The sequence below is a fragment of the Pleurodeles waltl genome, chromosome 1_1, assembly GCF_031143425.1.
Source record: "Pleurodeles waltl isolate 20211129_DDA chromosome 1_1, aPleWal1.hap1.20221129, whole genome shotgun sequence".
NCBI classification, from domain to species: Eukaryota; Metazoa; Chordata; class Amphibia; order Caudata; family Salamandridae; genus Pleurodeles; species Pleurodeles waltl.
Window position 1 is genome coordinate 36,091,029 of NC_090436.1, and position 15,219 is coordinate 36,106,247.

Sequence of the window (15,219 nt, forward strand, 5' to 3'; positions counted from 1 at the left end):
GAGTTACTGGTTAGGGGTGGAGGTGCCACCCTTCCCCTTGCCTTGGCCACAGAGGCAGTGTTCACCTTTGCCAATGACCTGGCTCTCTGCTTGTCATACAAGGACTGCTGCTGATACTCATGACTGCTGACAAGGGTTGCTGATTTGGGGGCCTTTTCTTGGCTGCTGTCTACTGAACACAACCCTAGTTGGGTCTGCACAGCACCCATAGTCTTGACAGATTGTGCCCTTCTTAACATTTTCCAACATGGAATTAACCTGAGGACTCAACTGGTGCTCACTGTTGTATTGGACACTGATTAGCTGCGGTTTGTAATAAATTGAATTATTAATCATTATTTGGGATGGGTGACAACTCACCACAAGGAATAATCACAACACTTGTAAAGGAGAACTTTTACACCACTCAATTAACCTGAGCGAAGCCCTCTGATAGCTGAGGCACACAGCACTCTGGTTTATGTTGAGATGTGTAAAGTATTTACACAGTACCAAAATATTAGTAAAAATGCAAAACAATAAAAATGGAAAACCAAATTAGTAAAATAGAGTAAACATCAATAAACAAAATAGCAAACATCGAATAAGGGGAACTAGAGGTCGTTTTTTAAAAAGTTGTAAGTATAAATAATGCAAAAAAAGTACAAATCGCTGAGGACAGTTAATAGTCACAGTAGACCGGGCCTAGGCGCAATTTGAGGCGAACCGCAATAGCGTGCGGCTGGCTACACCAATCAGGTTCGTCATGGTGAAAGATTTTGCATTCTGACTTAGTCCTCTAAGTGCACATTCATCAGAGGAGGACACTTCTCAAGCCCCCAGGACCACAGGGGAGGCACGTGGATATCCAGGGGGTGTCCGGCAGAGGCCAACAGCTGGGTTCAATCCAGGTTCAGTTGCACTAGTCGACTGAGCCGTTGCAGGAAAAGGTGTCTTGTATCTTCTTGTGCTCCTTTTACTTTAATAGGTGGTCAGCCTTTTGACCCTTGGAGTCCACTTCTTTGTCCTGGGTACAAAAGGCAACAGGCTCAGTCCTTGAGGAATCCTCTCAATTCACATCCAGCAGGTCCAGTCCTTTCATGTTCTTCCTCAGGTCCAGGTGTGTTCTTGAGTGGGCGCCTGGAGATGCCACATTTATACCTAACACGAGCTAGTGGATGTGAATGACTGCTCAACACACAGCTAGTGGGGTAAAAGTTCAGAGAGCCAACTGAAGTAACTTTGGATATTTTTTAGATGGTGAACGTCTTCTGACAGACTCAGGTTGGGTTCTGAAGGTTGGGAGTGTGTTTGGGGAGAGTAACAGGATGGTAACCATTTTCCCATCAAGGTAATCCTAGTGTCCTCCCACATCAATTACTAAAATCTTGTTTGAGGCGGTCGCTGTACCCACAATAAACCCAGAGAGAGAATTCTGTAAGAACAAAGCAGAGTTCGTCAGCAACCAGACAGTTAATCCTTAAGATTTGTCATGGCATCTGCTCTCTGCCTTCCCAGTGTGCCCCACAGTGTTTCATGTAAACCCAGCAGTCACCCAGGAGTCAACACTATAACGCCAAAAAGGATCCTCCCAGCCCCCCTTGCATATTCTGTCAGGTTCAGATGGGTCATCCCTGCCCTTTCAGGTCAGCCCACTGTTCCTGGGAGGAGGTTCATATCTCATTCACACCTATTAAATACTATTACTGGCCAACAGAAGTGGTAGAGCAAAATTCAGATTTAGGTTCAGGGACTTCAGGGAGGGCTAAGATAACTTTGTAAGTTACTATCCAAATAAATATTTGGGGGGGGGTATAATAAGACTTCACCACTGAACTGGATTTTTAATAATTATTAAAAATAGCTGATCAATAATCCTTCTAGCTAGTCCCATTCCTGAGAAACGGTATTGGTATTTATTATTGCATTCCAATGTTTTCCTGCGGAACAGTCAGCCTTGCTATGGTGAAAGCAGCTTTGAGGTGCTAGTCACTGTAAGAACACTTAACATTAAACTTTTACAAGTTCAATTTTAAATAGCATGCTCCCTGCATTGTGCGCATTAAGGCCCAATTAGGGATGCCTTATAAGTATGTAAAAGGAAGGTTTAGGTCTGTCTGAAGGGGTTAATTTGTCAGCTTGAAATTGCAGTTAAAACCTGCACAGCCCATATGCTGCTGGAAGGCTTGCAGTCCTGTTTACATTGTCACTGTAGAGGATAGCACAATGGGTGCTGCAGTACATCTGAGGCATTTAACTCAAATGCCCTTGTTACCAGGGACTTAAAGTTAAGTTAAATATACCTGTCAGGGGTCTGACAGCTTTATCATGTTCAAGGGAAGAGTACAAGCCCTTTACTGCAGGCTGGCAGGGTTAAAGTGTAGAGAGTTCAACAGCCAGATAAAATAGGGTTCAGCAAAAGGCAAAAAAAGATCCAGAGTAACCCTGTAGAAAGGACACATTTCCACCAGTTTTCATCCATTTGGCTACTTCATACATGCAGGTGGTGAAGCTGGTCAGTGTTGGGTATCTTGCCGGAGATGGAGCCAATGATAGTCTGTGGAAGTGATACACTGGGACCAAGGTGAAATCTCAGGCCGACAGAGCGTGTCGGATACACCAACCAGATTCATCCCAGTCAGAGATTTTACCATGGAACTTAATCTCTGAAATGGAAGTCAATATCCTCTAGGGGGCAAGGTTTCAGGCTGTAGAGAAGAAGTTTGATAGCCATTGGACAAGGTCCAGCTGAAGGCATTGGTTTTGGCAGGAAAAGTCAAATTTCACTCTCACTGAAGTCCTCTCGTTGGTCGGAAACTTTTGGGTCCTTTGCCCGTTCAAGATTTCTTCCTTTTTACTTAATCTCTTTTTTTTTAGCTCAGAATCCTCCAGCAGGACAAGTGTGCAGGTTGTATCTGACCCTGAGCTTTACAAGGCTGGACACCCTCTCGCCGATGGCCTGCTGAAATGGATTTGCTGCTGAGAGGCCTGCAGTGGGAGAAACGTGTTTCTTCAGGCAAGCAACGCCACGTCTTGGGCACTTCCCTGGTACTCTGGATATCCAAAAACATTTCAAGTCCCAACTTTTCAGAGGTGTTAGGAGAAATTCAGTTAAACACGGCCAGGGGGTCCTAGATGCTCAAAAACAGCACTTGGGCATACAGACACACTCTAGCCGAGTCCAGTAGCAGGATCCAGTCTGTATCCACGTTAGAAATGGGATCTTTGGTTGGCAGTCAGGTTACCCTCCTGTCCAAGCAAGGACCCTCACTCTAGTCAGGGTAAAGGAGAATTACCCTCAGTTAATCCCCACTCACCCCCCTTGGTAGCTTGGCACGAGCAGGCAGGCTTAACTTCAGAAGTAATGTGTAAAGTATTTGTACCAACACACACTATCTCAGTGAAAATACTACAAAATGACATTTTCTTTTGATTAAAAAAATAAATAAAAATAAATCTAAGATGGTTGCTACCTCCTCTTGCGGCCACGTGGTTGACTAAAACTATTGGCAAAGCCAATAAGTGTCAGACGAGACACACATGCTCACTAGGCGATAGAGATAGAATGTGAAATCCAGAGCATCATCCAGGTTATGTAGGCTTATAAAGTTGAGGAGGTAGTGGTTTAAAGACAGGAAGAACCCTTCTAGTTAAGATGGAATTTCCAATAAGACCTTGGAAACAAAAAAGGAAACCATTGACAGAACTGCTTTACTAAATATAGATCCTTCAAAGCGAGCTTGAAGTTCACAAACCCCTTTGGCACCTAAAGAGGTCAATGCCAATGGTGCCACAGGCCTGAATAGTTTGGACATTAGAGACAAGGAATATATTTGCGTCTAATTCTCATGGAATGATGGAAATGAAGATAAAACAAACTGTCCCTTAAGTACCTCATTTTGGTCAGAATAGGTCTTTATGCTTAATAAGGAGCAATAACTAAAAATAAAAAGTTATGAATGCATTAGTTAGCGTTATAGCATGAATGAGGTGTCAGAGAAACGATTTCCAGAACCATCTCAACAAGGACTAGGATGCATGTTTTAAGAAGAGGTAACATTAACAGCCTATTTCCTTCCAGGACAGAGGGGTGACACTGGCAGAAAGTACAGCGGGGTTGCACATTTCAGTAACAGGAGCTAATTTGATAACGTTCAAGAGGAATGGAACTCAAGGTGAGCCGCAGTGAAGTGATACGGTTTGTAAGCGGGTTGCCTGTGCAGTAAGATCGAGCATCAGAGAAAGTGCGGTGGAAGGAAGACAGCAAGCGGGTAAGGCAGGATTGCTGGCTAACAAAGGACTTCAATTATGGAGGGTTTGATTTAATCACCAAACCAAGGTTGCCCTGGTGCCAAGTGAGAGAATGTGCCTTTTAGAAGAGGGACAATTGTCCAAGTCCCTGTTGAGCAGGTGTGAACAGTGTGGAAGCAGCATCTGCAGGATACGCTACAGCATTAGAGGGGGGGGTGCTTCGACAAGATCCATAACATCGCCTTCAGACTACATAATGAACATGAAGAATCACCCGTTAGAGAAGTCATTTTTAGGGCTTGTTTTTCTTCAAGGTGAAATACACTTTACACTGCAATATATTTTACATTTGTTAATTTAACAGTATTGTGGTTTTGCCACTTCAAGACATGCTATTTTAAACCAGGAAAGTAATAGAAAATAATACTGTGAGATGAGTGGTATGGGAAGGCTCAGGTGTGGGCTACAATGGGTGAGGCAGCAGCATAAATCTTGGCAAAAGGAAGAACAGGAGCACAACAACTGAGATCAATACAGACAGAACCTTCATTGCCCTATCCTTAATGAGGGGTTCTCTATTACTACTTTGATGGAATTTTCTTTTTTTTTTTTTTTTTTTTTTTTAAACAAAGTGTGGCATGGCACACAGACATCTTTTGAAGAGCTCTGTTAATTTTCAAAACTTTAAGTAACAGAAAGGATTTTTAAAAATGGGGTTTAGCAAAGGACAAGTTTCTCTAGTTACCCAAAAGTTAATGCAGTGTCTAACCGGTTTACCTTGAGTTTTTCAATGGCTTCGTTCAGAGAATTCAGCCTGGCTGTCTGCTCCAGTAGCTGCGCAGCTGGGCTCCCTAAAAGACAAAAAAAACAGACAATTAAAATTCATCTATACAAATTATTCGGAGGCTTTCAGCCAATGGCAAATAAAAAAATGACTTAAAACTCGGATCCATTCCTTATAAGAAGATTGTAATGGCAGAACTTTTAAGACGCTCCCAACACTTCAAGTTCAATTTAATTTTTGTGAGTTTTGAGAGCTAAAGAGCCCAAAATGATCACAAAGTGCTTTGTTCAGAAGCAAGTAAAAAAAGTAACTTACCTCCAATCGAAGTTCTCACTTTGTATCGTTTATAGATTCATATTCGGTACCTGATGGATCTACAGATGGTGACATCATCACTATCTACTCTAGGCTTTGTTTTAAGAGTGGGTGAATCTAGCCTGTCTTGAGAGCTTCTGGGAAGATGCCTCAAGTGAGACAGACATTAATAATGGTGAAAAGGGACATGCAAGGGCCCTCACAGAGAGCTTTGATTAGGGACGAGAGTGAGACATCTTCATAGGATGTGGCTGCGAGGGAGCTGGGTATCGGAGAGATCTGCAAGACACAAGGCTTTGCAGGACGACCATTGCTGGATTCTGCAGGAACAGGTGGGATTGGGAACTGAAGCAAGCTTAGTTTTGGGATGTATCATCTTCTGTAATTTTTCATTGAAGAGGATGAAAAAGTGAAACTCGAAAAGAAATGAAAATGTCACTTACCCAGTGTACATCTGTTTGTGGCATCAGTCGCTGAGATTCACATGGTATGCATGAGCTCGCCATCTGGTGTTGGGTCGGAGTGTTACAAGTTGTTTTTCTTCGAAGAAGTGTTTTCGAGTCACGGGACCGAGTGACTCCTCCTTCTGTGCTCATTGCGCATGGGCGTCGACTCCATCTTCGATTGTTTTCCCCGCAGAGGGTGAGGTAGGAGTTGTACTATAGTAATAGTGCCCGCGCAATGAAAAATGTAAGTATGTACCTATTAAAGGATTAAATAATATCTATACAAATGTACAAAATTGAAGGTAACTTCTGAACTGCTACAGGCTTCCGGGGAGGTGGGTGGGTCCATGTGAATCTCAGCGACTGATGCCACGAACAGATGTACACTGGGTAAGTGACATTTTCAGTTCGATGGCATCTGTCGCTGTAGATACACATGGTATGCATAGACTAGTAAGCAGTTAGTTCCCCATAAGCGGTGGTTTAGCCTGTAGGAGTAGAAGTTGTTTGAAATAGAGTTCTTAATACAGCTTGACCTACTGTAGCTTGTTGTGCGGATAGCACATCTATACAGTAGTGTTTGGTGAATGTGTGAGGCATAGACCAAGTGGCTGCCTTACATATTTCCTGCATTGGGATGTTTCCTAAAAAGGCCATTGAAGCACCTTTTTTCCTTGTTGAATGTGCCCTGGGAGTAATGGGCAGTTGTCTTTTTGCTTTAAGGTAGCAGATTTGGATGCATTTAACTATCCATCTGGCTATACCTTGTTTTGATATTGGGTTACCTGCATGAGGTTTTTGGAATGCAATAAATAGCTGTTTAGTTTTTCTGATGTTTTTTGTTCTGTCAATGTAGTACATTAATGCTCTTTTGACATCTAATGTATGTAGTGCTCTTTCAGCCACAGAATCTGGCTGTGGGAAAAAAACTGGTAGTTCTACCGTTTGATTTAGATGGAATGGTGAAATAACTTTTGGTAAAAATTTTGGATTAGGTCGTAGGACGACCTTATTTTTATGTATTTGTATAAAAGGCTCTTGTGTTGTGAACGCTTGAATTTCACTTACTCTTCTTAGAGATGTAATGGCGATGAGAAAGGCAACTTTCCAGGTTAGGAATTGCATTCCGCAAGAGTGCATGGGTTCGAAAGGTGGGCCCATGAGTCTGGTTAGAACCACGTTTAGGTTCCATGAAGGAACAGGTGGTGTTCTTGGTGGTATAATTCTTTTAAGCCCTTCTATGAATGCTTTGATAACTGGTATCCTATACAAGGAAGTTGAATAGGTAGTTTGCAGGTATGCAGATATTGCTGCAAGGTGTATTTTAATAGAAGAGAAGGCTAGCTTTGCTTTTTGTAAATGGAGCAAGTAATTTACTATATGTTTTGGAGTTGCATCTAGTGGTTGTATCTGATTATGATGGCAGTACCAAACAAATCTTTTCCACTTACTTGCGTAGCAGTGTCTAGTGGATGGCCTTCTGGCCTGCTTTATGACTTCCATACACTCTTGGCTAAGTTGTAAGTGTCCGAATTCTAGGATTTCAGGAGCCAGATTGCTAGATTCAGCGATGCTGGGTCCGGGTGTCTGATCTGTTGGTTGTGTTGCGTTAACAGATCTTGTTTGTTGGGCAGTTTGATGTGTGGTACTACAGACAGATCTAGCAGTGTTGTGTACCAGGGTTGTCTTGCCCACGTTGGTGCTATTAAAATGAGTTTGAGTTTGTTTTGACTCAATTTGTTTACTAGGTAAGGAAGGAGAGGGAGAGGAGGAAAAGCGTAAGCAAATATTCCTGACCAGTTCATCCATAGGGCATTGCCTTGGGATTGCTTGTGTGGGTATCTGGACGCGAAGTTTTGGCATTTTGCGTTCTCTTTTGTTGCAAATAAGTCTATTTGTGGTGTTCCCCAGAGTGTGAAGTAGGTGTTCAGAATCTGTGGGTGGATTTCCCATTCGTGGACTTGCTGGTGATCTCGAGAGAGATTGTCTGCCAGCTGATTCTGGATCCCCGGAATAAACTGTGCTATTAGACCAATTTGATGGTGGATTGCCCACTTCCATATTTTTTGAGCTAACAAGCTTAACTGCGTTGAATGTGTTCCTCCTTGTTTGTTTAGATAATACATCGTTGTCATGTTGTCTGTTTTGACAAGGATGTATTGTGGGTTATGATTGGTTGGAAAGCTTTTAGTGCTTGAAAAACTGCTAATAATTCTAGATGATTTATATGCAGTTTTGTTTGATGTATGTTCCATTATCCTCTTATGTTGTGTTGATTGAGATGTGCTCCCCACCCTGTCATGGAAGCATCTGTTGTTATTACGTACTGTGGCACTGGGTCTTGGAAAGGCCGCCCTATGTTTAAATTTATACTGTTCCACCATAGAAGCGAGAGGTAAGTTTGGCGGTCTAGCAACACCAGATCTAGAAGGTGACCCTGTGCTTGAGACCACTGTAAGGCTAGGCACTGTTGTAAGGGCCTCATGTGCAGTCTTGCGTTTGGGACAATGGCTATGCATGAGGACATCATGCCTAGGAGCTGTAGTATTGTTCTTGCTTGTATTGTTTGGTTTGGAGACATGTGTTGAATGACTCTCTATTATGGCTCCTAGATATTGCTGTACTTTGCTTGGCAGAATGTTTGATTTTGCAAAGTTGACGGTGAACCCTAGTTTGTAGAGGGTTTGTATGACTTGATTTGTGTGGTTTGAGCATTGTGTGAGCGAACTGGTTTTGATTAGCCAGTCGTCTAGATACGGGAACACATGTATTTGCTGCCTTCTGATGTGTGCAGCGACTACTGCTAGGCATTTTGTGAATACTCTTGGAGCGGTTGTTAAACCAAAAGGCAATACTTTGAATTGGTAATGTATTCCTTTGAATACAAACCGTAGATATTTCCTGTGTGATTGATGTATTGGTATATGGAAATATGCGTCCTTGAGGTCTAGGGTTGTCATGTAGTTGTGTTTTTTGAGCAATGGTAACACTTGTAGTGTGACCATGTGAAAGTGGTCTGATTTGATGAATGTGTTTACTACTCTGAGGTCTAGAATTGGTCTCAGTGTTTCGTCCTTTTTTGGTATCAAGAAGTACAGTGAATAAACTCCTGTGTTTATTTGTGTGCTTGGTACTAATTCTATTGCATTTTTTTGCAGTAGTGCTTGAACTTCTATCTCTAGAAGCTGTGAATGGTATTTTGATAAATTTTGTGATTTTGGTGGTATGTCTGGAGGGAATTGCAGGAATTCTATGCAATAACCATGTTGGATAATTGCTAGGACCCATGTGTCTGTAGTTATTTTGTCCCATGCTTCGTAATATTGACGTATCCTCCCCCCCACTGGTGTTGTGTGGGAGGGGTGAGTGACGTGTGAGTCACTGCTTGTTGGTAGTGGTTTTGGGGCTTTGAAATCTTCCTCTATTCCTAGGGAATGGCCCCCCTCTATACTGGCCCCGAAAACCTCCCCTGTACTATCCCTGGTAGGTGGGCGGTGCGGACTGTGAGGTGCTAGCTTGTGTGGCCTGACCCCGAAACCCTCCTCTAAAAGGTGGTTTGCGGAAGGTGTTATAAGATCCTCTGCTCTGCGGGGAGTAGAGTGCGCCCATGGCCTTGGCAGTGTCAGTGTCCCTCTTGAGCTTTTCTATGGCTGTGTCGACCTCCGGACCGAACAGAAGTTTTTCGTTTACTGGCATGTTAAGCACTGCCTGCTGAATTTCTGGCTTGAATCCAGACGTTCTGAGCCATGCGTGCCTACGGATGGTAACCGACGTATTAATGGTCCTTGCGGCCGTGTCTGCTGCATCCATGGAGGAGCGTATTTGATTGTTGGAAATGTTTTGACCCTCCTCAACAACCTGTTTTGCTCTTTTTTGCAGATCTTTTGGGAGATGTTCAATGAGATGCTGCATCTCATCCCAGTGGGCTCTGTCGTATCGCGCTAGCAGCGCTTGTGAATTTGCGATGCGCCACTGGTTTGCTGCTTGGACAGCAACCCTCTTCCCGGCTGCATCGAACTTCCTGCTTTCTTTATCTGGGGGAGGTGCATCCCCAGAAGTATGTGAATTTGCCCGTTTTCTGGCAGCCCCTACCACCACAGAATCTGGTGGCAGCTGAGAGGTGATGAATACAGGGTACGTAGGAGGCGCCTTATACTTTTTGTCCACCCTAGGCGTCACTGCCCTACTTTTAACTGGCTCCTTGAAAATGTCCTTTGCATGGCGTAGCATGCCTGGGAGCATGGGCAGGCTTTGGTAGGAGCTGTGGGTTGAAGAGAGGGTGTTAAATAAAAAATCATCCTCTACTTGTTCCGAGTGTAGTTCCACATTATGGAATAGTGCTGCTCTAGCCACCACTAGTGAGTAGGCTGTGCTGTCTTCCGGTGGTGATGGCCTAGTTGGGTATGTGTCTGGGCTGTTATCAGACACTGGTGCGTCGTACAAGTCCCACGCATCCTGATCTTGGTCATCGTGGCTCATGGCGGTGTGAGCTGGCGAATGTGACGGGGTGTAAGTTGGCGAAGCCGGAGTTACAGGTGGAGGCGAGGGAGGAGGTGTTACCTTTTGTGCTGTTTGTTGCTGAGGAGTAAACTGAAGCGTTCTCTTTCGTTTGACAGGTGGAAGGGTACTGATCTTCCCAGTCCCCTGCTGAATAAAGATACGCTTTTGCGTGTGATCCACGTCAGTGGATTGCAGTTCTTGTTCAAATCTATGTTTCTTCATTTGTGAAGACATAGAATGCTCTTCAGTATAGGAGCCTGAAACAGGGTCTGATGTCGCTTTTTTCGGCTCCGAAAACCCTGTTGATTGTTTTTTCGGCTCCACGGTAACCTTCCTCTTTTTCTGTGCCGAAAATTCTTGGCCTCTATGGTCTTCGGCGCCACTGTCTCGGCGTCGATCCGTGTCGACACCGAACTCTCGGTGTCGATGCTTCTGTTTAGCACTCTCTCGGTCCCGAGGAGGCTGCGTGCCGGTGTCTCGACCGAAGTCGGACGATCTCGACACTGAATGGGCCTTTTTTGGTGCCGATTGTTGGTCACCGAGAATTTGGGTGGAGCCATGGCCGGTTGGCAGTGGTGTCCCCTGGGCCTTCTTTCCTTTTTTAAGTTCTGATCTCGACGTCTTACTCACAGTTTTTGTAGAGTCTAGCTCGTCGGAGTCTGAAGCCTGGATGGAAAAGGATTCCTCCTGTTCCTCTTCTGTCTCGAACTGTCGACGCTCCTTTGGCGTGGACGCCATCTGCAGTCTTCTCGCTCGACGGTCGCGCAGAGTTTTTCGGGACCGGAACGCCCGACAGGCCTCACGGGATTCTTCGCTGTGCTCGGGTGACAGGCACAGGTTACAGACCGAGTGTAGGTCCGTATAAGGATATTTGTTGTGGCATTCGGGGCAGAATCGAAACGGGGTCCGTTCCATCGGCGTTGTTCTCCACGCGGTCGGGCCGACTAGGCCCCGACGGGGTGCCGAAATCTACCCCGAAGGGCACCGAAGCGCTTCGATGTTCAACGCGTCGTCGTATGTGTCTATCTCGAAACGGATCGCAACGATACCGTCGAAAATCTTCCGTTTTCAGCTATCTTTCCGTTCCGAAACCCGGAGCGACAGGAACACGTCCGAACCCGATGGCAAGAAAACAATCGAAGATGGAGTCGACGCCCATGCGCAATGAGCACAGAAGGAGGAGTCACTCGGTCCCGTGACTCGAAAACACTTCTTCGAAGAAAAACAACTTGTAACACTCCGACCCAACACCAGATGGCGAGCTCATGCATACCATGTGTATCTACAGCGACAGATGCCATCGAACAATAAGGATTATCTGCATGCATGCCTGATTAATCAAATAAAGATCTATCCAGTTATTTAGACAACAGACTAGCACTCTTCAAAAAATGCTATGCACCACACTGGGAAGTATTCAGATAGGACTCAATGAGCAAAAGAGTATGTGCTCTCTCAGCTGCCAATCTCAAAGCAACCAATTACCCTGCCATCAATTCCAGGTAGAACAGGCAAGTCTGGCACAACATATCAACTTATTTTGAAAACATTTTTGAGAAGATAGAGTACAGGCCAAGGTTCATTTAAAAGGAGGGGAGACATGCTTTTCATCCCTTGTTGATTGCTCTATTTACTCCTCTGTTCATTATTCTATTTTTTTCAGTTTATGTCTCTTTCCATCAGACGGGTAATGCTATGGCTACGAGGCAATACAGCCAACTTAAGAGCACATATTTAAGGTTGTAAGTGCAAGCAAAAGTTAGAGACATCCCCTTTCATTAAAATAATATTTTTGGCAAACAGGTTGCTGAGGCATTGTGTAGGAAAGAACCCTCTTTCTTGGAATGGTTGCCCCCATTTTCTGGCTGTTGTCAGTATGTTTGACTGTGTCTACTGTGTTCCTGCTAACCAGGACCCCAGTAGTTTTGCCCTCTCCCCTAAATTGTACCTTTTTCTTTTCACAATTGGCATATTGGTCCCCTATATAAGTCCACAGTATATGGTACCTAGGTACCCAGGGCGTTGGGGCTCCAGAGTATCCCTATGGGCTGCAGCAGTTATTCTGCCACCCAGAGGGAGCCCATGCAAAGGGTTTTGCAGGCCTGCCATTGCAGCCTGCATGAAACAGGTGCATGCACCCATTTTCACTATAAGTCACTACACCAGGTCAATATAAGTCACCCCTATGGTAGTGCCTCCTAGCCCAGAGGGCAGGGTGCAGGTACCTATGTGTGAGGGCACCCCAGCACTAGCAGAGGTGCCCCCACATACTCCAGATCCATTTTCCTGAGTGCGGGGACGCAATTTTACACGTAACTGGACATTGGTCACTACCTATGTCCAGCTACATAATGGTAACTCCGAACCTAGGCATGTTTGGTATCAAACATGTCAGAATCATGTCCCAATACTGTTGCAAGTATTTGAAGTATGATTCCATGCACTCTGGGGGCTCCTAATAGGACCCCCAGCAGTGCTACCACCAGTCTTACAGGGTTTTCCGGGCAGCCCAGCTGCTGCCACCCCTCAGACAGGTTTCTGCCCTCCTGCTGCTTGATCTGATCAAGCCCAGGAAGGCAGAACAAATGATTTCCTTTGGGAGAGGGAGGTGACACCCTCTCCCTTTGGAAAAAGGTGTGACTGGCTTGGGAGGGGTAGCCTCCCCAAGCCACTGGTTTGCTTTGAATGGCACATTTGGTGCCCTCTGTGCGTAAACTAGTCGACACCAGTTCAGGGACCCCCAGTCCCTGCTCTAGTACAAAACTGGACAATGGAAAGGGGAGTGACCACTCCCCTGTCCATCACCACCCCGGGGGTGGTGCCCAGAGCTCCTCCAGAGGGTCTCTGGGTTCTGCCATCTTGTTTCCAAGGTTGTTGGGGAACTCTGGGAGCACCTGAGTGGCCAGGCCAGGCAGGGGCTTCCCTGGTTAGGTGACCAATTCCCCCTTTCAGGGCTATTTATGGTCTCTCTCTTGGGTGGGTCCTCATATTCGGCTTGCAGGATTCTAGCAGGACTCCTCTGCAACCTCTGGCCACTGGAACCGCAAATGGACTCTCCAGGAACCGAAAAACGCTGCTACAATGAAAAAGACTCTTCTGCAACTTAGTTTCCATGTCTCCTGCCAGATTTGCAACATTTCCCCGGCTGTGCATACTCAGAAGACCGCAACTCTTCATCCTATACAAGCAGAAGGAATCTCTCTTGGAGTGAAGGAGTCACTATCCTGCAACCGCAGGCACCTACAACAAGTGACGACCCGCTGCGTGGATCCCCTCTCCTGCTGAGCTGCGTGGATTCTGCATCACGGGTGGTGGTCCGGAGTAATCCTCTTGGTCCTCTCTGCCAGCTGTCCCACTTTGGTGGAGGTAAGGACAGTACACCGGTGCACTGCGTCTCTTGCAGCTGCCAAGGCTTGTTTCCATCTCCTCAATGGGATCTCCAGGCGACGTGTAGCTCCAGCCCCCAGCACTCCATCCTGCAAAGCACAGCCTCCTGCGTGGTTTTCCTGCGGCGTGGGATCCTCTTTTTTTAGTGCTGCATGGGCTTCTGTTTTGACTCCTGTTTCCCGGTCCTGTGGGATTCCTGTGAGTGCTGTCTCTGCTCCTGTGGACTCTTTGTGATGCTGAGGGTTCCCCTGTGACTACCCCTCCTGGGTTGAGTCCTCCTCGGCCTTGCTTGTCCCCGGCAGTACCTCTTTTCCACTAACCGCAAGTTTGCCTTTGCCAAGGCTTGTTGGCGGAATTCCTGCACCGACAACCGTCTGCAATCTTCATTCGAGCGTGGGACACCTTCTGCATTCATCAGAAACTCATCTCAAGTTTCTGTGCTGCAGTGCTGACCTGTTCTTCTCAACAGTCGACCAACTCCTGCATTTTCTGGGTGGTGGGTAGGGGTTCCTACCCCCACTGGGCTCTGTTGTGCCTTCTGGACTTGGTCCCCTCTCTACACAGGTCTTCTTTCTTCAGGAATCCACCGCTAGTTTTCTTGCAGTCGTGTCCGGGTGTCTTCTTTTCTTTTTTTTCCCCTCCTTTTGGGTGGTCTGGGGAAAATCCAGTGTTTTACTCCTGCATTCCTGGTTGCTGGGGGGAGTGAGGGTACTGGGTTACTTACCTCTGTGGTTTTCTAGTACTCCCAGCTCTCATCTACACATTTTACTTACCTAGGTGGGGGTACCTTGTTTGCATTCTATTTTTTTAGTATATGGTTTGTGCTCCCCCTAGGGTCACTATTGGTTATTACTGTTTGCACTGTTTTCTAACCTTTTCTATGCCTATTTTTTATTACTAGTGTATATATTTACTGGATTACTTACCTCCTACGGGTGGGTTACCTGTCTAGTATTTTGTGGTGATTTGTTCCAAAAATAAAGTACCTTTATTTTTGTACAACTGAATGTTTTCTTTCAGGTGTGTAAGTGCTGTGTGACTACAGTGGTATTGCATGAGCTTTGCATGTCTCCTAGATAAGCCTTGGCGGCTCAGCCACAGCTACCTCTAGAGAGCCTGGCCTCTAGACACTGGCGACACTTTACTAAGAGGGGATACCTGGTCCTGGTATAAGGTGTAAGTACCATAGGTACCCACCACACACCGGGCCAGCTCCCTACACATTGCAAACCTTGAAGGGCAAGCGTACAGAAAGATCACAAAACCCCAGAAGTGAGTCACAGGAGAAGTGTGAAGTCATCTGAGATGGATCCCTAATCTCAATGTTTGTGACTTCTTTGCTCAAGAATATTTGAGTTAACAGGGTTTTGAGCTCTCACTTAAATAAGGTGGCATGCTACACCATCATTTATGCTCTTCACACAAAGCATCAGTGCTTGCTTAGGGTAGGCTCCATGCAGGTTTAAGAGCTCATAAGTAAAGAAGTTCAAGTAATTCTTATGTATTTCAATGTCCTGCTTTGCAGCTATCAAAAGGTGAGATTTGTCATCACAGCTG

At 45.5% G+C, this 15,219-nt stretch overlaps 1 protein-coding gene across 11 annotated transcripts in view; it reads right to left on the reverse strand.

The window, feature by feature from the left end:
- The window catches only part of DCTN1 (dynactin subunit 1), a 394,031-nt gene that overhangs the window by 17,441 nt on the left and 361,371 nt on the right, over positions 1-15,219 (reverse strand). For all 11 annotated transcript variants that reach the window (XM_069207920.1, XM_069207653.1, XM_069207629.1 and 8 more), the window contains one exon: positions 5,008-5,081. In XM_069207920.1, coding sequence (XP_069064021.1) covers positions 5,008-5,081 — 74 coding nt within the window. The remainder of the gene's footprint in view (positions 1-5,007; positions 5,082-15,219) is intronic.